Below are 21,732 nucleotides of genomic sequence, written 5' to 3'. Positions count from 1 at the left end.
GCCCAGAATCCTGTCCAGATGGCTTTGGAAGGTCTCCAAAGTTGGAGACTCCAGCAGCTCTCTGCCAGTGCCTTACAGTAGAAAAGGCTTCCTGATGTTCATAAGGAACATCTCGTGTTTCAGTTTGTGCATGCTGCCGCTGGTCCTGACACTGGGCACTGTTATGGTCAGGCTTACAAAGAAAACTTTAAAGTAACAAAAAAAGAGGCCAGTTAATTGTTAATTAAAACCAAGTAAACCTGTTTATTACAAACTGAACAACTGGAAGCAAAACCCTCCAACTAGTCTGGAGACTGTATCAACAACTTAGTAAGTGTAACCTCGAGGCATTTCCAAGGATACCGGCTTGAGGAAAGACCCGAGTGTCACGCACCCCAGGCCTTTTAAAGTCTCTCTCTTCTCTCCTGATTGGGGCGCTCAGGATCCACGCTGTAATAGGTCTATTCCTCCGTTGCTGATAGACCCATAAGTTGGTGCAGTCTTGGCCGATCATTTTGAGATTCTCACCTCCTATTAGTTGGTCTCCCCTCCAATCGTGATCCGAGCTGTGGCTGAGTTACCACGATGCAATACTTCTGGAAGCTTCTCTGACCCTCCACAGAGGTTGGCATCTCCTCTCGGGTTCCAGTCCCCTTTTATACATGCACAACAGTACTGAGCTTCAATGTAACTAATTACCATTTGTTACTCATACGCACAACACCTACCCTGTACTTACATTGTTAACTACATTTCCAATCACAACTTGTTACTTGTACCAACAACATCCAACCTTGTTAGCTGCATGTCTAATCACAATTTGTTAGTTGTAACAACAACATTTAACCTTGTGTATACACTACATCTACATCTCCCCAAAAGTTTAAATCTTATTATTGTTCTTAACAGGCACCACTGCAATAAGCCTTGCTCTAGTCTTCTTTGTATTCTGCCCTGAGGTTTTCGCACACAGGTTTGCATCTTTGTAGCCCTTCTCTGAACTCTGTCTAGCAGCTCCAGCTTTCTCTTGGACTCAGGAGTCCAAAGCTGGGCTCCAGCAGAAGCCTCACTTGTGCTGTACAGAGGGGCAGGATGACCTCCCTCAACCTGCTGGCAATCATTCTATTGCAGCCCAAGGCACTGCTAGCCATCCTTACTGCAAGGACACAGTGCTGGGTCACATTCAGCTCACTGTTCATCAGAATTCCCAGGTCTTCTTCTGGAAAACACATCTCCAGCTGGGGAGTTGCCACCCATGTACTAGTACCTTTGGTTATTCCTCTTCAGGTGCAGGACTTTGCTCTTCACCTTGTTCCATTTGCTCCCCTCAACTTCATGAAGATCCTCTCAGCCTATTTCTACAGTTCCTTGACCTGGCAGCACAACCCAGTGGTTCCTCAATTACCCATCCCAGCTAGGTGTGACCTGCACACTTCCTGGGAGTACACTCTGCCCCAGGTCATTAATGAAGAGGTTAAAAAGCCTCAGGCCCAGTTTTGACCCCTGGGACACTTACTGGTCTCCAATTAGACTTGTGCCATGTGTCACCATCCTCTGGGCCTGGCCATTCACCTGAAGCCATTGTCTGCCCACCCAGTCCATACATCACCTGCTTCTCTTTCAAGGTATTACCTGGAGCCAAAAGCCTTGCTGAAGTTTGCAAAAACAATGACTGCTCTTTCCCTCGTTCTTTAACAGGTTGGTCAAGAGCATGATGTCCCCTTTCACTTCTGAACAAACCCAAAGCAGAAAGATTTACATGCAGCTTTACATAAAGATCAATTTTCTCTCACGTTCAGTATGCAGGAGATAAGCAGAAAGCTTATAAAAGAAGACACGGAGAGGAGACGTCCTTCATCCACCGTCATGGTGGTTTAATTTTTTCCTTGTTATTACACAATGACATTCCAAACACAAGTCATTATACACATTCTGCTTCAAGTATACAAAAATAACAGTTGTGCTGTCTGAAATGAAGCTAAAAACCTCCAAACGTCTCTATTTTGAATGACCTAACCAAAACTTCAGAAAACTTGCAGGTGGTTTGTACTTTTACAATTATACTGGACTATGTGTTCCTTTGTTACATGAATTTCACACATTTAGCTACACCAGTTCAAAAACACTGACTTCATTTTGCCTATAAATGACCTGTGCCCAACAAGCTCTAATATGCAGTCAAATTAAGAGAAAAATATTACTGCTAGGTAATGAGAAGCATGGTGTGAGACTGGCTTAAACTTTTTTTGTTTAAGGCAAGCTGCAGTGCCAGTAGAAACAATGCTACTAAAAAAATCATACCTATTACCCACGCATGTGTATCAGCAGTCATGCATCACATGGATTTGGCTGTTTTTTTTCCTCTATCAGAACTGTTTTCAGACAGATGCATTACATAACCGTGGGCAGTACCCACGTTTCTGGCAGCACCAAGGAAGCAGGAACTTCTTTAAAGACTTATCTCCTTTTTTCTGCAGAGGCTCAGAAAGGAGAGGAGAGAGGAGCACACTATAGGCAGGGGGTATGAGGCATGAGAGGAAAATTAGAGACTAATAAACTGTGAACTGAAAGGGTGTAAAGCACTGAACAGGCTGCCCGGGCAGGCTGTGGATGCCTCATCCTGGGCCAGGTTCACGGCCAGGTTAGATGGGGCTGAGCAACCAGATCTGGGGAAAAACGTCCCTATCACGGTGGGTGGTTGGAATTACAACATCTCTCAGGCCCCTTCCAACCACTCTATGGTTCCATGACGTGAAAAACGCCAATCATTGGTTTTTAAAATTTTTTTAATGTTTAATAATAATAAACTGATTATAAAAATAGTAATACAGTTAGAGTAATAAAATTTAGAGTTAGGACAATTACAAGACAATAAAAAGCAAAGAATTACGGATATCTGGATGCTCTCAGACACTAAGTCATGAAAAGCATGACCTGTGAACAAAGGAATAAACTTAAAAGCAACAGCCTGTTGCATATTCATGTATCTCATATATGATGCATAATTCCTTACAAATTAAGAACTTTTCTGGTTTTTGTCAACTTCTTCTCCTTAATTTTTGTGGTTCCAAAAAGAGGGAGAGAAGGTGGAAGAATGTTTGTCTTTTCTGATAAGGAGGCAGTAACTTTCATGCCCCACCCCTTTGCTGACATCTCTGTGTGAAGAGTTCCTTGATTATCTCATTTTCTCACTTGACCTTGTAACAAATCCAGTATTGCAGAATTTCTATTTTAACCTTATGTTGTAACCAAAACCTGTATTTAACACACTTAAGAGAATTAATACAGCATAACTTTCTAACATTACACGTATAATATTCATTGTAACATTTGCGAAAAGCCAATCATAAAATGCGCATTTTTCAGAATGATTCTATGAAAGCAACCGTGAGATCGCTTTCTGGCCACGTTCCCACGGCGCTTATCTCATCCCACAGGGCAGAAACAGCACGCTTATCTGGGCAGCTGCACTACCTCCCCGCAAACCCTGGCAGCCTGCTACGCACGTACTCCCAGGCAAGCATTCCATGGTTTGTTTCTCTGGGTAAGGTGCTGCCCGCAGTTCCCACCCTGCTCTGTGGACACCTGCACCCTAGGACACCCCAGCAGATACCCAGGGGTAAACTATTTTAGAGTGAACATGACGCTCACTTAAAAGGGCGAAGGCATCACTCTTTCGCTACCCTGAAATAAGCAGAACCTTTGGACATCGGGGACAGGACGGAGCCGAGCCAAGCCGAGCCGAGCCGAGCCGGGCAGGGCAAGGCAAGGCCGGGCTGAGGGGAGCAGCGCGCAGCGACGGCGCTGAGCGCCGGGCCGGGCTGCGCATGCGCGAGCTGGGCTCAGGCCTCGCCGCTGGCCAATCAGCAGCGCCCGCGCCCGCCCCGCCCGCCCCGCTGGCCAATCAGCGGCGCCCCCCAGCCCCGCCTCCCCGCTTCGTGCCCGCGCCGCCGCTCCGCCCGAGCGCCGCCGCTCCTTACGTAACGCACGCCGCGGCCGCCGGGGATTGGTCGGGAGCGGCGAGCGCGCGCGTCACGCGGCGGCGGTCTCGGGAGTGGCGGCACGCGATTGGCCGGCCCCGGCGGCAGCCAATGGGAGCCGAGGCGCTGGATTCAAACGGGGCGCGGCGCGGGAGGCGGCGGTTAGTGCGCGAGCGGCCGTGAGGGGAACCAGAGCTGTTGTTGGTGCCGCTGCTCCTGCCCGTGCTGCCGCCCGCCATGGCCAACAAGCAGATCTACTACTCCAACAAGTACTCCGACGAGCAGTACGAGTATCGGTAAGGAGCTGTAGGGGTGAGGAAGAGCTGTTCCGTAGGAGGGCAGCTAGGCCGGGCGCTTTGGCTCGGGTGTGCGGGCCGCTCTCCGGGAGTGAGGCGGCTCCGCCGGGAGAACGGAGCCAGAGAAAGCGCCGGGCCACCGGGAAGGGGCTGTGCCGAGGCTCTCCATGGGGGTTTTGCGCGTGGCTTTGGACTGGCGGGCGAAGTGGGTGAGTGACCGAATGCTGTTACCGGTAGGCGCAGATCGCTCGGTGAGCGGCCAACACAAGCCCTGGCCGCAGGGCGATGGCGGAGGGGCGGCACCCGCTGCGCTAAGTCCGAGGAAGGGGTTATGGCAGAGCCTGGGATGGGGCAGCGACGTCCCCTGCCGACGGGGAATTGTTGAAGTTTAAGTCTTCTAGACATAGTATTACAAATACTTTAGAAGTCCAAAGTTCTTATTTTTCAAGTGGCTGATATATCAGCCTGTTTCCAGGAGCGCATGCTTCTCTGAGTGTATAGTCATTGGATTCCGAAGGGGTTCAAATTTCATCTAGAAGACAATTTGCCTTCCAGTATGCGGTTCCTTTACAGATGTAACGTTTAATAGTCATAAGTAACTTTAAACTGGGTTCTGGGACAGGTTTCATAATCAGATTCATGCCGAGGGTCGGGGCTCTTGTTTTCTTTATAGGCAAAGTGAGTATTCATAACGTGCTTGCTATATTTCTGTGCAGATCTGTTCCAGTTTTCTAGTGCACAGCATTTTGTGTGTGTGTTTCATAATTAAATCTCTACAGACATGTGATGCTGCCACGAGAACTTTCAAAACAAGTGCCAAAATCTCATCTGATGTCTGAAGAAGAGTGGAGACGACTTGGTGTTCAGCAGAGTCTTGGCTGGGTTCACTACATGATCCATGAGCCAGGTGAGCACATATGAACAGAATTAGACAAATGAAAAAGTCAAATATCAGACTGGAGATTGTTCCTGCCTCTGCCCACAGAACCAGGCTTTTTATGAGTTCTTAAACAACTTGCGCATACAGTGACTGAAAGTTAATATAGCAGCATATCTTTAAAGCGTAAAGCTGACACACCTACTGTTTTGTACAACAACTTAATAGATGCTCATGTCGACAAGGTCCTGTATTAATCTGAAAATTCTAGAGCTGTAGAACCTCCTGAAAAATCAGTTTCAGTTAATGGGGTGCGAAGCCCTCAGGCCCTTACTAACTAGGATGTTGGTATTGCGGGAACAGCCATTCCAGGCTTGTAGCATTGACAAACCTGGCTAAAAAGTAACAGGTTGATTGATACATTGCAGCAGCAGGAAGTTCCAAGTTTCTGAAGAATCAGGTGAATAAATTAGCATAGCCTTCCCTTGTTTACCTTCTTTGGGTACCTTTGATATTTTAGACTTTTTTTGGAGGCATTTAAAATTAAGAAGACTGATAATAATGTAAGCTGGCTGTATTAGCCAAAATGAATTTTGTTGGTGTTTGAAATGTGCCTAACAGACAGTATCAGCAGTTTGTTAGTCTAAGTTACAGTAACAGTGTTTATCACATAGCCTAATGTAATGAGATACTATAAAATAGTCTGTATTTTCCCAGTACTTCCCTCCTGTAAGGATCTTAAATTTATGATACTAGCAGCATTGGGTATAAGAATAAAAACTTGACTGTCGTAAAAGTACTGCAAACTTGGTATGATAATATTACATGTGGGGCCATACTTAGGCTTTCTAATTATTTATTTGAAACTAAGCCTCTAAACTAAGTTCAAGAGTAAAGAAATCCCCTTAATTAAGGTTTGGACAAACTGACACTTTGTTCAATTTTCTTTCTGCAGAACCACATATTCTGCTCTTCAGAAGACCACTTCCAAAGGATGAGCAGAAATAAGCCATGGCCTTTTGAATCTTCTGGAACTATGTATATGAGTGTATATATGTTGGTAGTATTCAGTGAATACTTTTAATTTACAAAACTTACATCCAAACCTGTGCATGAGCTGTATTATTCACAGCAAGAAAGCTCAGTTGAATGCAATTCCAAACAGGCTGCTATGATGTTCAAAGAATGATTATCTTTTACTGTTAATGGAAGTGCCTCTCTGAATCAAATTGTGTTGTTCGTGTTGCATGCTCTGATTAGCTCATGACTTGTTGGTGTTCTGTAACATTTGCACTCATATTTTCTGCTGTAGTGTACTATGTTCAAATCCAGTAGTTCAACTGTTGAGTAGTAAGCAGGCTTAAGAAATAAACTGTTTAAATGTTTCATGAAACGTAAGTGTCTGGAGTTGTGATTTGTGGGTCTCAGATTCAGTCAAAGAGAGAAATGAGAGTTTCTAGCCAGGCAGAAGCCTGGGAAAGCGTTGGAGAAGAATGTAAATAATTCTTTATCTCTTGTTGTTCACATTGTTTATAGTTAAGTTCTATCACTGTGCGTCAAGCACTCTGCACCAATGGTGTGGTTTTCACTTCAGGACAGTGGAGCTGGTCCTCACGAAGCTCTGTGTAAAGAGCGATGCATTTGAATAAACCGCAGTTTTACTCTCAGCAGCCTTCTGAGTCATGCCCATCCTGCCACGATAGCAACAGTGATTCAATGTACAAAACAAATATTCATTGTCTAATATTTTTTAAAAGTGCCTACTTCAAAATACAAAGCTCATTTGATGAACTTGGTATAAACTTAGGCTTGAGTAGTACTCAGTATTTCAAAGGGCTTTTTAGACTCCTTTATTCAACTTTACCAACACAAGTTAATTTTTACTCTGGGGTTTTAGCCTGCTCTTCCTTTCTTGCATCCAAACTGTCACTGTGGCTTTTTGGGAGGTGGTTCTGTGTACTGAGTAACGGGTTCATTTCAAAGGCAAACTTATATATTAAAATATATATATATATATAAATATATATTATGGTTGTGCACAATTTGGAAGGCCAACAAAAGCAGGGCCTTCATAGAACTACACATAACAAAAGTGTGTGCTCATGTCTCAAGGAGACAGACCAAGTAAGTAACCTGGAAAGTTTGGCGAGGAGAAGAACCCTTGTGGTCTTTCCTCCAAAAGCTGGTAGAAATGTCTCTCAAGTGTTGGCGCGTGCCAGGCCTGGCTAGGGCGGGACTGCCCAAGTCTGAAGCAAGCACCTTCACTAACAACAACGCCGTGAGCTGTTGTTAAGCCGTGCTTTACCCCGAGAACGTTCCCTGCACGCCCGGGGGCTGTCAGCGCTGCTCGCCTGGGCCGGGCCTGGCCGGGCCCTGCGCTGCCGCCGCCTCCCGCCCGTCCCTCGCGCTCGCGGCAGCGGCGTCATCGGCCCGCGCCGGGCGGCGGGAGCGGGGCCGCGCCCCGCGCCATGGCGGCCCAGCGGCGGCCGCGCTCGGGCCGCGCCGGCCAGGTAAGGGCGGCGGCGGCGCCCGCAGTCCCCTGCCCCTCCCCGGCGCTTCCCGGCGCGGAGCCGCTCTCCGGGAGCCGCCCGGGGGCGGATCGCGTCGGGCCGCGCCGCGGTGCCGCTCCCCGCCCCGCGGGCCGTTCAGCAGCCCGGCCCGAGCGCTCCGGCTGCCCGAACACGTCCCCGGGCAGGGCGACTCCCGCCGCCCCCTGGAGCAGCCCGTGGTGCGGGACGGGGGCAGAGTCCTTCTGGAAGGGTACAGCCGGGGGGCACGGGTCGCTCCCCACAGGTCGGGATGGGCAGCTCCAGGCATTAACTTCCAGTGAGCTCACGTATGGAAATCTTTAATCGTTCAAAGTGGAGGGTCGGCTGCAAGGACAGGTACATCCCGGACAGTGTAAGGCTGGCTGACCGGGTTCTAACCTTTAGTGGCACTGTTACGCTCATGGACCTATCACCCAGTCAGGTTCAGGGCTCTTAGTGGTCAGGCTGCACTCGCCGTTGCTTCCGGCATGTTTTGATGACATGGCAGTAAATACTTGGAGTTTCATTTCATTGTCCTTCCATATATACATATCCAGTTTAAATCGATGGCAATTCAGAACAAATGGAAAGCTTGTCTTAATAAATTTGTGTTGTGCTAGAAACAGGAAGGCTATAAAACAAAGTGTTCATTTCAGCCTTAAAATACAGATGTGCACAAAGTCATTAGTGTTACATACATGCTACAGAGTTTGATTAACAGTAGTGTTAGTATATTTATTAATTTTAGTTTGTACTGTTAAAATTTGAAGAATTTATATATCTGCACTTACTGCATTTAGTTTTAAAGCAGGCTTCTCCCCTTTACATAACTGACCTTTTTGAGGGTTTAATGATGAATGAGGGTATTAAGTGACTTTACAGAGCAGTCAGATGTTTCTTTAAATTCCTTAGTTTTATTTTCACTTTATTTTTCCATTTCCTTTTGGTGAGCTTTGTTGTTTTGCATGTTTTGGTAGAAGAGGGCAAACTAACCCTTTCCAGTGACAGTTAAGCTCACGAGACTGAGTGTTTTTCACTTAAATAACATTAATCTCCAAATGCACGTAGCCAAAAAACGTTTTGTTTCTCAGGGCATCAAGTTGTCAGCAGAGGTCAAACCATTTGTTCCAAAGCATGCGGCGGTAACTGTGGCATGGTCAGAACCCTCAGAAGCATGTGTCTTTCCTAGGTACTTAACTACATGCTACCCATTTGTTCAGGAACCATCTTTGGATAAGTATGTATATTTTCTGAATCTTATTTCTTGGGGGATTTTGACCTTCTGGTTTTGGATGTTGAGTATCTTAAGAAGTAAGATTAAAGGTTCCAATATGTTGTTAGTCCAACTCTAGAAATGTTTCTGCATTATCTTAATGATTAAGTTTTTACATTTAAGTTCTCTGGGTGTATACCAGGTACCTGGTCATTTGTTCACAAGGGTCTGTATTGTTACAGAGTGTTAAGGAGAATTTGGTGTTCTGTAATGATTTGTCTGGTTTTTGTGTGTTTTGGAAGGAGCTGAAGCCAATCTTTGGATGAAAAAATGGTTGTGTTGCAACCAGGTTAAGGTAGATGTAGTTGTACCCAAGTAAAATGATTCTTCAATAAGGTTTCTAAACCTGTAAAATATTTACTGTATGGGGTCTCTCCTGGATCTCCATGATCTGTGCATCTCCAGAAAGGCAGTTTTACTAAAAAATGTTAGGGGTTTCTGCAAGTTTTGGGATTTTTCTATTATAAAAATACTTTATAAGAAGCAAACTGAAAAAAAAGCCTGCATAGCAGAATAGGAAATAATTGAGTCTTGTAAGAATCTGATGATGCTACATAGTTCTCTCATTGCTTCTTAGGACCCTAAGCATTGGATTGATTATACAATTGCTGCAAAGTTAATGATGTTTCTTTAAAAATTCAGAGCATTAATGAACACAATCATTGTAGGCCATCATTTTATCCTACAGGAAATCTTAGTATTTTCAACCTATTTTCATTTGTACTAGAAATTTAACATTGCAGTGAGTATGGCCTGTTCTGTGCATTAGAGAAAGCCCACAGCATTAGCATGAAATCAATTGCTACAAAAAATACCCCACAACCCAGACAGCAGTAGTCTTCTAACGAGTGTTCTGCCGTGTTGGCACTGAGACATAGTTACAGTTAACTCTCGTTTGGTATATTTCTTCTTTGTGTGTAAACTGATGATAAGCGTTGTTTTGACTACATTCTGTCGGAATTGCAGCAGGTAGTACGAAGTGTGTTATCTGAAGTCTTCTGTATCTATGGGAAGGTTTCTCTGTCATTATCTACACAAAATTCTGAGGCTGGCAGGTTCATGGAGAGCAGCTTTAAAAACTGAGTGCAGCTTTCTGGAACAGAGAATTTTCTGTTCTCCCTAATCAAATCTGAACTCTATGTATTTTCTGGACAAAGTATAGAAGGAAATTGAAAGGGAACTTTTGAGCAAACATTTGAGGGAAAGAGGCATGCCCCGGACATGCTGTGTTTTCATTAATTGTGATGGTTACATGCTGGTCAGGTAATTATTGTTTTATAATTCTGCATTGTATTTCATACATGTTTTATATGCCATAAAAAGTTATACTTCCACTTTGTTATTGTCATTTTAAGATAGGTTTTAATGTTTGTTCTTTTGCAGTCAAGTATGTGATGCATGTCATGTCCTTACACTGTGTTTTTGGTTTGTTTTACAAGAAAAAGCTTACTGAAAATAAGCATGAAGAATCTCAGTAACCTTGAACAGGCATGAGAACTGCAAAGCAGACTAGCTTTGACAGTTGGAAATGGATAACGTGTGTTTTAAGATACTTGCTTAACTACAAGTTTTCCCAAAACAAAATTAATTGTTTTTAAATAAGTCTGTAGCAGTTAGTAAATACCTAGTTGAAATAACGATATAGTTTTCTTTTGAAATAGAGCTTTCTTGTTAAACAAATTCTTTAGACAAGGAATATGTTTGTCAAGGCAAACAAGTAGGTGCTGAAGACTTGCCACAGGATGACTTTCATTTCTGTTTCAATATCCATCACATAGTGTTGTGGGAGATCCTGCCTTCCGTGAATACTCCAGCTGCTCTTACTCACCTGATGTTCTTGCAAATGTGTATCCAGTAGCTGGCTCACAGTATCAATCTAACAACTCAACACTCTATAATGGTTCAGGAGTAGTCAGTGAATCTGCTGAGCAAACATATCCAGTCAGACAAGAAAGTAGGAGTCTTTCAAAGGTGAGCAAATTTGTGTTTTCTTAAAAATTAAATTCTTACTTTATATCAGTCTTTATAAATGTTTGGTTCATATTTTTAAAGTGAATCATCTGTCTTTCTTGTAGTGATCATCAATGGCATTTAAAAAGGATAGTAGTGTAGTGTCCCCAGCTTCAGAATACCAAAAAGTTCATGGAATTGTACACTTCAGATTAATAGAATCTTTCAAGCAGCATTTTTGAAACATGAGGGGAAATAACTTTTTTTTTTTTCTCTCAGAAAGAAGCATCTAAAGGTGTGGGAGAGGAGGTGGGGAGCACTGTTCATTTGTGAGCTGTGCTGTCGTTTTTCACTCTTTGGGCTTTCAGGGAGGGGAGAAAGGCTTTTTTTTTTTAAGCCCTGTGGCAGCTTCCATTAGCCTGACTTAAGACAGACCTGGTATCTGTAATCATATGTTTAACTGGTAAGTCAAAGACCACATCTGTTGTTGAAGGATTTTCAAGACTTGCTGCAGGTTGAAGACAATCCACAAGAAGGGAAGAACTTGTGCTGCTGGGGAGAGGGAAGAAAGGTTCATGTTAGAAATGTAGTCCTTTTCAGTCAGAAATATACCAATGTTCTGTAAATATCTTCAGTCATCTTTGTCTCTGTCTGGGGATAAATTTCCTGAAACTTGCAAAATATTTTCAAACAAAAAATACATAAACCTCTCAAAATATAAAAGGGAAAAAATTCTAATGTGTTTTAAACTCATTTCCCTCTGGGATTAGACATTGTGTTTCTTAGATTCGTACAACTGCTTTTGTTTCCAGGAGTTTTATATGATCTGTTCTACAGTCACATCCTTTTGCTGCACCTTACTCCCTAGGTAGAGACCTAAGTAACTTCACTGTGATCAAGCCTGTGTAGAGGATTTGTATGGACTAGGTCCTTAACATGCATTATTAGACATAAGGTACAAAGTCTAGATCCCTAAAATTATTTGTTTTCTTGCTGAGAGAATTATGTGCTGAAACTGTTTGGGGAGAGGATGAGCTCAGCATTAACACAAGTGATGTAATGTGAAAAAACTTAGTTAAGCTTCTGGGAGGACTTCTGTGATCTTTGTAGGGGCCTTGTACTGTTTATTATAGTCTTTTTGTCTTTTTCCCTTGTCATATATTCTTTTGTGAATTTCAGAGAAGTGATTTATTTTTGCAGCTTTTAATAGTTGCATCCTGTATCCTTACGCTTTAATAATTTGCCTTTGGGTATCAATAAATGCCTTGTCCTCCCACCCAAGGAAACAATTTTGCTGCCAGATGTCCTCTGAATTTAGTCCAGCATCCTGTGATCAGAGTTCAGCCATGTGTCTAGGCTACTGTGGTGTAGTTTGCATAGATGCAAACCTCTGCTTGTTCCTTGCTTGCTGATTTCTAAGCCCAGTTCTGCCAAACTGTATTTCGTGGAAGAATCATAAGATTTTCATGACTCTGCAGAATGGGTGAATGTGTGTCCTTTACAGGGATCACATAGCTATGTCTTCTCTACTACTTTACTCCAAGTTTTTTGGATGTTGCGACATCAGTCTTGAACAATTTGCCCATGACATGTAGTTTAGTTAAAAGATGGCATACTTTTAAAATTTTAGCCCTGTTGTAGAAGAAATTTTGTTTTAGATGATCATACTGGATGATTTAATACCAAACTATTTTTAACTATTGGAAATGCTCTGATTAAAAAATCAGATCTCAAAAATGCAGTTGTCTAGAAGCATATATATATATATATATATGTATCCATCTTACTTGGGCTGTAATATATGCTAAAATAGCATAGGGAACAAGGTAGATGAAATTAAATACCATAGCTCTACATGGCTATTAGTATTTTTATTGATTACTTGTGTTTATGGTATACTATTTTTTAACTATTTACTTTTGTATTAACTTGGTGGTCAGATTCCAGGTACAGAAGTGGTTAACTGTAACTCATGGCAAACTTGCTCACTTTGCGAAGTTTCAGTAAAACTTAGTAAATATGTCACAAATACTTGCAGCAGAGGAGATCAAAAGAAGGTGAGAAAAAACTCGACAAAAAAAGGCATGATGGAGGTGAAGCTTCTGTCAGAGTTGTGAACAGGACTTCATTCCAGACTTCTACATGCAGCAGAGATTCTGTGAAGCCAGGTACGAACATGTTGTTTGGTTATAAGTACGTGGAATAGATGTGGAATGGGTGTCTGTGCAATATGCTGCAGTTTGTGACTATGTTTCTAAATCTAGAATAGTTAAGGAAAAAGATACCCTTTTCTGTACCCTTTTCTGTGACTCTCTTGAGAAGGAGTGGTGACGTGGCCTTTCCTGATTGAACAAGTTAATATAAACTGATACAAAAAATTTCTAAAACAAGCATCTGAATTTACACTTGCTTGTTCAGTGTTGTATTTGCATGTTGATTATAATTGCTAGTTTTTTTAATTTAATGTGAGCTGTGCATAGCAACAGTCCTCATGACAATTACTGCAGTGTATAAAACATAAAACATACTTATAAATGATCATAAGCAAGTTTAATTACTTAGGCTTTACATGCTTTATTTAGACAGGTTCAATAAAGCTACAAACAAGAAGTCAACTGCAATTCCAAAACCAGAGTCTCATCCTGTACCCACATTTGAGGCTGGCATTCTGGATTTCCACAAGTCACAGAGTTTGGGAAGCAGTGAGGTACTGAATGTACACCATAAAAATACACCAGTAAGTTTGGTGAAAAGTAACACTGTGTCCTTAGTCAACCTCATGTGTCTCTTCTGCTGGACACCAAGGATAACCCATGTTGCAGAACTTGTAAAAATAAAACTTGTCAAAAATACAATAATTATTAATGCAAGTATTTTGCATTTAGTATGGCAGTTTAAGACCTATCTAAATACCTTGCGAGCAAGGCAGTTCAGAGCTAGAGGTTTTAGGGCTCTTCTTCTAGGTGGTGATGTCAGTGCTTGCTGTCTCCTACTCTTTCTTCATGGGCTTTCCTTGTCTGTGCTGCCATAGATAGAGGAAAGCCAGGTGCCACCAGAAATAAATGTAAATATGTATGGTATGGTCTAGATTGCCTGTAAGGACCATATTACATTCCTGTATTTAGCAGCTTACTGTTTTCTCTTTCATCTGGAAATAATAAGTGAGCAGTCACTTATCCAATAGTTTCCACACATTAAAAAAAAAAAAAAAGTCTGCATTTTTGTACTTAATTGGATTCTGCTAAAGGTTAAAAATAAGAAACTTTAAAAAAATAAGAAAGGTTGAAAATACTTCTATAAAATAAGAAATATTTCTTTAAAATAAGGAAGGTTAAAAATAAGAAACTAAGAAAATTCCAGAAGGGGAAGAAATATTGTTGAATGTTATTCTTTCTTTCTTTGGCTCCCTGTTACTAAATAAAATACTGAAGTATTCAGCAGTGTATCACATATATTTAATCAAATAATAGTGATTAATGATTAAGAATTCTGAAGGATCCAAGCAGAATATTTCTGATTCTTCTGAGTAGAAAACTGTCTGTAATGAAAGACCTTTCTGCTAACCCTTGAGTGTCATTTTTCATTATTTGTTTGAGTTTGAGGATAGAATTTATTTTTAATATACATGAAATACCAAAATATTTTCTTGTTTATTAGATCATTGTCTTGATGCTTTTGTAAAATATAATAAGGCACAATCTTGCCTGTACACCAGTGAAGAGACACCTCCTCAAATTCTGTTATACCATCGGGCTGAAATGATGGTGCCACTAAGATCAGCAACAAAAAGGCCAGAAAGATCCTTATGCCCTTATCTGTAGATGGTTTGAGAATTTTTAGTTTATGGTGGTTTATTGTGTTTAGCTGCGTTTAGGTCAGTGATTTTAATCCTTTTCTGTTACCTGACCATCTGTTTTGCAGGAAGATACTTCTGCAAAAAGCAAAGCTTCACCAAAAGCTTCAGATGAAGCAGGAGCCAATTCAATTCCCTCTTCACTTGATGGTAGGGGTAAGTTTTAAAACAAAAATTATTTGCCTGCATTTTTAACTGCTTTTATCTCAGCTGTTTGGAAAACTAAAGTGTTCTGAGGAGCTGTTGATGTGTAAAGTAAAAAAAACAAAAAAATAGGAGCAAGCTTATTATAAAAGGAAAAAAAACCAGAAATAACGCTGTATCAGTTTCTTTCAAATGAGATGACCACTTATCGCTCATTCTTGCTCATATTTCATCAGCTGGAATTTTAGAATTGAAGAACAATTTAGTTTGGAAGAGACCGTAACTAACACTGCCAAGTCCACCACTAAACCATGTCCTTAAGTGCCAAGTCTCCACATGTTTTAAATATCACCAGGAACAGTGAATCAACTGCTACACTGGGCTGCCCATCCAGTGTTTGATAATGCATTTGGTAAAGAAATTTTTCCAAATGTTCTTAATCTGAATCTGAATCTGAATCCTAAAGCACCTTGTTACAACTTCAGGCCATTTCCCCTGTCTCTTGTCCTCTGGGAGAAGAGGCCGACCCCCACCTGGCTAAACTCTTGTTTCAGGTGGTTGTGAAGCGTGATCAGGTCTCCCCCGAGCCTCCTTCTCTTCCAGGCTGAACACCTCCAGCTCCCTCTGCTGCTCCTCACAGGACTTGTGCTCCAGACCCTTTCCCAGCTCTGTTGCCCTTCTCTGGACTTGCTCCAGCACTTCATGTCCGGGGCCCAGAACTGGACACATTCGAGGTGTGGCCTCACCAGTGCCAAGTGCTGCTGCCACACAGTTGCTGCCACAGGCCAGGATGCCACTGGCCTTCTTGGCCACCTGGGTGCACTCTGGCTCATGTTCAGCTGCTGTTGACCAGCATCCCCGGGATCTTTTCCTGTGGGCACCTCTCCTGCTGCTCTTCCCTAAGTCTGTAGCACCACATGAGATTGTTGTGACAATCTGAAGGACAGGTTCATTTCAGCTTGCTGAACCTCATGCAGTTGGCCTCAGCCCATCAATCCGGCCTGTCCAGATATCTCTGCAGAGCCTTCCTACCTTCCTAACAAAAAGCACTTTTGCCTGGTTTGGTGTCATCTGTGAACTTGTTGGCTTGATCCTGGTCATGGATATATTGCACAGGACTGGCCCCAGTACTGAGCAGGGGAAAGTGAAGAATGCTGTCTCCAGTACTGAGTCCCATTTTGTTGTGTCATTGATGCTCAAGGGAAAATATTTCTGTAGTTGCCTCTCATGTTGTTTCAGGTAAGAAAAGGAACATGTTTTGGTTATTGGAAGCCTGTTTAGTCATATGCAGATTTTTTTCCAAGAATAAATGAGATGCAGATATTGATTAGTCTTTATATGCAGATTTGTTTTAAATAGCTGGCACCCCAGAGTTTAGTATGTACCTAAAATTTTTCTATGTCCTATGTTATTTCTGTTAAGAGAACCATGATGCTGAAACCCCTCCCTTTTTTTTTTGTGCTTGTTCATTTTGTTTGGGAATTTGTGAGGGGAGGGTGGCCTTGGACTTTTTTTTTTTTTTTGTTCTTGTTTACCTGTTGTCTGGCTGTGGGGATGAAAATATTTTTTTAATTGCTACAAGCTATCACATGGCTAGTTTCATGTGAAAAACGTTCTGTTCATCAGGACTGTCTTGGAGTCATCACATGCATTAAGATTGAATTGTCGGAGTGCCTCTCACTCAATTTCTGTGCATACACAGACATGCACCAGTCTGAACAGTTTGGTCCTTATCTTCCGTGTAACTTCAGTAAGGATTCAGAGAGGACAGATTAATCTGCTGAAATGCCTTGAAGGGCTTTCTAAAGATAAAGTTGTTCCAGAACTTTTAAAGTCATCTGATAATGGGAGTTTTTGGTTATATACTATTGTCTGTTCCTATCCCTGATTTAAAAATAGCAGTGGGCCCAGCTGAGGTTGGCCACAGGTCTGTATTGGAGCTGTCTGGGGCTGGCTGTGTCCGTCTCTTCACAGCAGCTACTGCAAACTTGCCCTGCTACCAAAATTTAGCCATCTAAACCCATTATGCTATTTTATTGTTCAAGGGAAGTTTTTCTCACTCTTAAGAAAAATATAGACTGTGTTCTATCTTTGCTTCATGTAAGGGATGTGGGTCTCAGATTCAGTCAAAGAGAGAAACGAGAGTTTCTAGCCAGGCAGAAGCCTGGGAAAGAGCTGGAGAAGAATGTAAATAATTCTTTATCTCTCTTGTTATTCACATTGTTTATAGTTAAGTTCTATCACTGTGCGTCAAGCACTCTGCACCAATGGTGTGGATTGTTTTCACTTCAGGACCAGTGGAATTGTTCCTCACAGAGCTCTGTCTAAAAGAACGGTGTATTTTGAATAAACCAGAGTTTTACTCTCAGCAGCCTTCTGAGTCAGTCTTGCCTTGACAGCGACAAAGGAATATTTACAAAATTAATTGTGTTTTTAAAAATGTCTTTCAAAACACTGATACATCTTAGTGGTAGGGAGTGACATTCCTCTACACTGAGGCACACTAGGAAGTATTTCAGCTGCTTCGTATGCCTGTAGCACCAGGAAGTTTTCAGAAAGTGAAAAGTAACACTGTGGCCTTCTGCATGAAAGCTACATGACTTTATGGGAGGAATATTAAAGGAGTTTTGTATATAAACATAGCGGAATTTTCAGTATTTTGAAGATGAGCATGAGAGTGTGGACTTAGTACGATACAGCACAGATTTCTAAATACCAGTTAATTTTGTTTATTTATAAAGTGTTTGGCAGTATATGGAGTACTTAAAATTCAGGAAAGCTTGTTGGAGAAATAAAATGTGTGTTTTATTCAAGTCCTTCCTCAGAAAGAATATGGCTCTGCTTAATTTGCTAGGCTTTGACTAATTAATTACTGATCTTTTTTCTTTTGAGTATTTGAGGACTATTCTTGAAACATCTTTGTGTTTACTTTTTTCCCAGCGTCATTTCCTGAAGCTCCTGCAGATGGCTCTGCTCAACCACATGTGTCTTGGGCATGTGTACTTTCGCAGTCCCCAAAGAAAATTGTTTCATCACCAGCATCTGAAGGTCTTTCCAGAGGCAAAGGGAAGCAGGAGAGTGAACCAAAAGTACTTGAGAATTCTCTGCTCTCAACTAATGCCTCTCCCTGTGTTTGTGTTTCTTTATTGCCATTTTTTCCCTGGGCTCTGTGCAGTATCCACTTTTAAAAGGAGATGATATGAAAGCAGCTTGTTCTTACTAGAATTTTTCTTGTCAGGGAAAAGAATCACAGGATATCAAAAAGACAGTGCTAGACTAGGAATAAGAACTTTCAGCTTTGAGGCTGAATTTCTTTTTCAAATTTCTGACCCTCAGAATAAGACATGAAACATGGAACTCTTGCCTTATTTGGCTTAATATTTCCTAATTAAATCCCAGTAGTTCCGATACATTCTGATAACAATGCAGTAGGCTGCAACTGTAGAATTCTTGCTGTAGCTATGGATTTCTAAGAGATACTGAATTTTCCTTGTCTGCTTAATGACCCAGCCTGAATTGATTAAGACGTCCTTGAGTAGTGTAAGACTAGTCATTGCATATATTTTGGTAGGTGATACTGAAAAGGGTTTTAAAGGTCATGCCTCATGGTCTTTTGCAGCAATCAGAAACAAAAAATATTGCAAGTGAAACTGAGCCTGAAGAAGGGTCAGAAAAAAAGAAAAAAAAGAAGAAAAAGAAGAAAAAACTGAAGTCGCCCACTGATGTAGAAAGACCTCAAAGTGAATCTAACACAATACAGGAACCACCGAAGATTGAGGTAAACTGAATAAGTTTTTGTTGCTGTTCTTTTAAGTGTTATGCATGTACTAGAAGACTAAATGTTAACATAGCTTTGTACAAATTTAAATTCAAATCCTATTTGTAGGGGATGTTGGTACAGTTTTTTTTTCAATTGAGATGTTTGTCAGAGGTTACTGGTAGGAAACTGTTGTAGTTTTTAAATTACTACACGTTTGGTGAGCACAATTTCCTAAATTAGAAATATTCTGTAGCAGCTATTGCTTGGGGTGTGGGGACTATAATAATATACTGGGTGCTACAGGGTACCATGGTTTTAATGATTGTGGTACAGTATAACAATTCTAGTTGTCTCACAGCTGGAAGCAATTTCTGTGTAACATGGCTGACAGTGTTTACATTTCTGATTTTTAATTTCAGTTTCCTTCCAAATTCATGTAACTGTAATAGGTATATTAGTATTTTGATACTGTTATGTATCAGTATTGCAAAGGCATGAGCCTCTCCCACATTAGAGGAGTGTTGCAGGTGTGTGATTGAACAGTGCTTCATTGTAGGCCTAATATTGTACAGCATGTGCATGTGTTGGTTTACGTGTTTGATTTGGTGTAATAATACTCTGAAATGACAGCATAAAGAAGCCTTCCTGGCTGGCTTCTGTTCTGTACATTTCAATGTGGAACATGAAGCAGAGCTATGTCTATGTGGTTTTACTGTGTGGTTGCTTGTCCAGGAATGGCACAAGAAATGAGTATTAACAGACCTCTTTGTTAAAGGAAATGGGTAAAACCAAAGCTGTGCTAGTTCTTTCTTCAGGAGAATATCCCCATTTTTGCTATATGCTACCATAAACACTGTATGCTATGAATGGGCATTCTAAATTGAAAGAGGATGGCAGAAGTTATGGAAAATAGCAGGATGGTACTGGGACTGTTGAAGTCAAAATTGGAAAGAAATTGCATAGAACCATGGAGCAAGACACACATGTTGCACTGCAATTTGTGATGTGGATGCAGCATCTGTTGTGGCAGTGGAGGAAAGCTTTCTGATCCTCCTGGTTTGCTGGGAATTCTTGTGTCCTCAGCAGTTTGAAAAATGGGTGAGATGCTTGTATGATGCTCTTGAAATAATAAACCATGCAGAGATGACACACATGGAGCTTCTGGGCACCCAGGAGGTTTAAGAAGGTTCTGTTTATGTGCAGCAGCTCAACAGAGCCATATATTGGATTGCTCTCTAGTTTTATATAGGTCAGTCATTTATAGACATGGCTAATAAGCGTAAGTGGATACATCTGGAGAAACCAATCCTGTCATTTCATACACACTGGCAGGTCCTGACCTCGATATCTTCCTTGAGTTAATATCGAAGGTGCTGTTGATAATCAGGTCAGTGCTACTAGTATTGGTCAGACATGTAAACGGTGCTAGGAAAATAAAAAGGGAAATTGATTATGACAATACAGAATTTCAGGGCATGTCTGATCTAAATACAGTGTGGATTTTGTTTTCTTATATTCCTCCCATTCCTTAAAAAAATACACATATTTGAACTAAAAAAGATGGACAAAAGGCTCCAAAAATAATCAAAGGTGTGAAGCAATTTCTGTGGGAGGCAAGACTGAACAAAATTAGGACTTCTCAGTATATACAAGAGATGGCTAAATGGCAATATAGCAGTTGCAAGAAAGTAAAAATGAAGTTGACCTTTCTCCTAGTGTTTGATGTTCTTACAGATGGTAAGAACAAATACAGGGAGGTGTAACCTCTCACTGAGTGCTACATTTTAATTATTTAGTTTGCTACAGGATGTTGCATATGTCAGAAATCTATTTGCATTTCAGAAGCAATTGGACAGACATCATCGTCTAAGCTGAAAAGAGTGTATTTGTGAAATATGTTTTCACTTCCTTTCAGTTGCTTTTTGGCTTACTTGCAAGCTTCTTCAAAAGTTCATTGGTTGAAGTGTGTCACTCCCTGTGCTAGAGCTTGGGGTGTTTAAATAAAGCCTTTCAGTCTGGAACAGGTCTTGGTGTGTTCAGTGGTACTGTATCACAGCTAAAAAGGCCTCTCAGAAAGTGGGAGGAGAAGCAAAAACCTAGCTGATGGATTGAGATCATTATGATGGAGGCAGTGGGTATAGGGTGGTGAGTATAGGCCAAACTTCAGCCTGTCAGCTCTTGATAATCCAGATTCTGCACAACGGATCCTCTGCTAATAAAACTTCCTCTTGTGTGTAAGCCATGATCATTTGAGTAATTATTTGTTTATTTCTGTACTACAGTACATACTGCCTGTTCTGTTCTTCACCACTCACATGTTAAGGACAGAATTGCACAGCTGGAGACTGTACTGGAAGAAGGGGGAAGTTGTTTGCAAGGCTTTTAAATTATTTGAAAAACATTCCTTTAGAAGCTGTTTACCTCTAAGGATTTCTATCAACTGACAACCATAACAAGCTGCTTTTGGAAGCATTTCTGTTACAAGCTGTTTCAGCCCTGAATCAGCTGCTGCATGGAAGATTTAACCATTGTTGTACTTGTCATAGCTGGTTGCACTACCCTTGCCTTCTGAATTTTTGTACAGTGGAACAAATTATGATAAATGTTTGATAAGCGGGGAGAAAATTGTTGGAGTGTGGGAAAAGTTTTGAAAATACAGACTTGATTATTCTTATGAAATCAACATCTGGGTTATTTGTTTAGGATGTTGAGGAGTTTCCTCATCTGGCAGCTGCTTCTGATAAGAGAAACAGGGTAGGACCTCAGAAACCAGCCTTTACTTCTGCAGTCAGAAAGCAGTCTGAAGTAAGTAATCTTGCGACATTATGTGACTCAAGTATCAATTATGAATCCAAGTTGTTTGGTTTTTTTGAGTTTTTTTTACATGAGCGAAATAAATCTCAGGAATTAATTAGGAGCTGCATTCAGTATGTGGATGAATCCTAAGCATAAATGGCAAGGATTGAAAATGTGATTGTTCTGTCAAAGCAAGTAGTGTAAACAATAATGGTAAAATCCCAGGTTTCAGTTGCTTTGAAATGAATTTTGCTACTAAAAATTTTGGTCCTTGGCTTTATTTCCCTATGAATTTT

At 41.4% G+C, this 21,732-nt stretch overlaps 2 protein-coding genes across 12 annotated transcripts in view; both read left to right on the top strand.

The window, feature by feature from the left end:
* Positions 1 to 4,090: 4,090 nt before the first annotated feature.
* CKS2 (CDC28 protein kinase regulatory subunit 2) lies at positions 4,091 to 6,525 on the top strand. The gene is made up of 3 exons (XM_002192918.5): positions 4,091 to 4,255; positions 5,035 to 5,162; positions 6,088 to 6,525. The coding sequence occupies exons 1-3, from the start codon at positions 4,197 to 4,199 to the stop codon at positions 6,138 to 6,140; spliced, it is 240 nt and encodes a 79-aa protein (XP_002192954.1). The 5' UTR covers positions 4,091 to 4,196; the 3' UTR covers positions 6,141 to 6,525.
* A 968-nt stretch (positions 6,526 to 7,493) lies between these two features.
* SECISBP2 (SECIS binding protein 2) overlaps positions 7,494 to 21,732 on the top strand; it is a 26,370-nt gene continuing 12,131 nt past the window's right edge. Inside the window, exons 1-9 of one of the 11 annotated variants that reach the window (XM_072922445.1) lie at positions 7,494 to 7,642; positions 8,752 to 8,849; positions 10,712 to 10,904; positions 12,922 to 13,051; positions 13,466 to 13,620; positions 14,805 to 14,892; positions 17,821 to 18,011; positions 18,500 to 18,658; positions 21,344 to 21,445. In XM_072922445.1, the coding sequence (XP_072778546.1) occupies positions 7,601 to 7,642; positions 8,752 to 8,849; positions 10,712 to 10,904; positions 12,922 to 13,051; positions 13,466 to 13,620; positions 14,805 to 14,892; positions 17,821 to 18,011; positions 18,500 to 18,658; positions 21,344 to 21,445 (1,158 nt within the window). In that variant the 5' untranslated portion in view covers positions 7,494 to 7,600. Of the gene's footprint in view, positions 7,643 to 8,751; positions 8,898 to 10,711; positions 10,905 to 12,921; positions 13,052 to 13,465; positions 13,621 to 14,804; positions 14,893 to 17,820; positions 18,012 to 18,499; positions 18,659 to 21,343; positions 21,446 to 21,732 lie in introns of all 11 variants that reach the window. The other 10 variants (XM_030258373.4, XM_030258365.4, XM_032744397.3 and 7 more) reach the window with 10 other exon arrangements.

This window comes from Taeniopygia guttata, chromosome Z, assembly GCF_048771995.1.
Source record: "Taeniopygia guttata chromosome Z, bTaeGut7.mat, whole genome shotgun sequence".
Lineage (NCBI taxonomy): Eukaryota > Metazoa > Chordata > Aves > Passeriformes > Estrildidae > Taeniopygia > Taeniopygia guttata.
The sequence above is the reverse complement of the archived record's forward strand: the minus strand, read 5'-3'. Positions and strand labels throughout refer to the sequence as shown.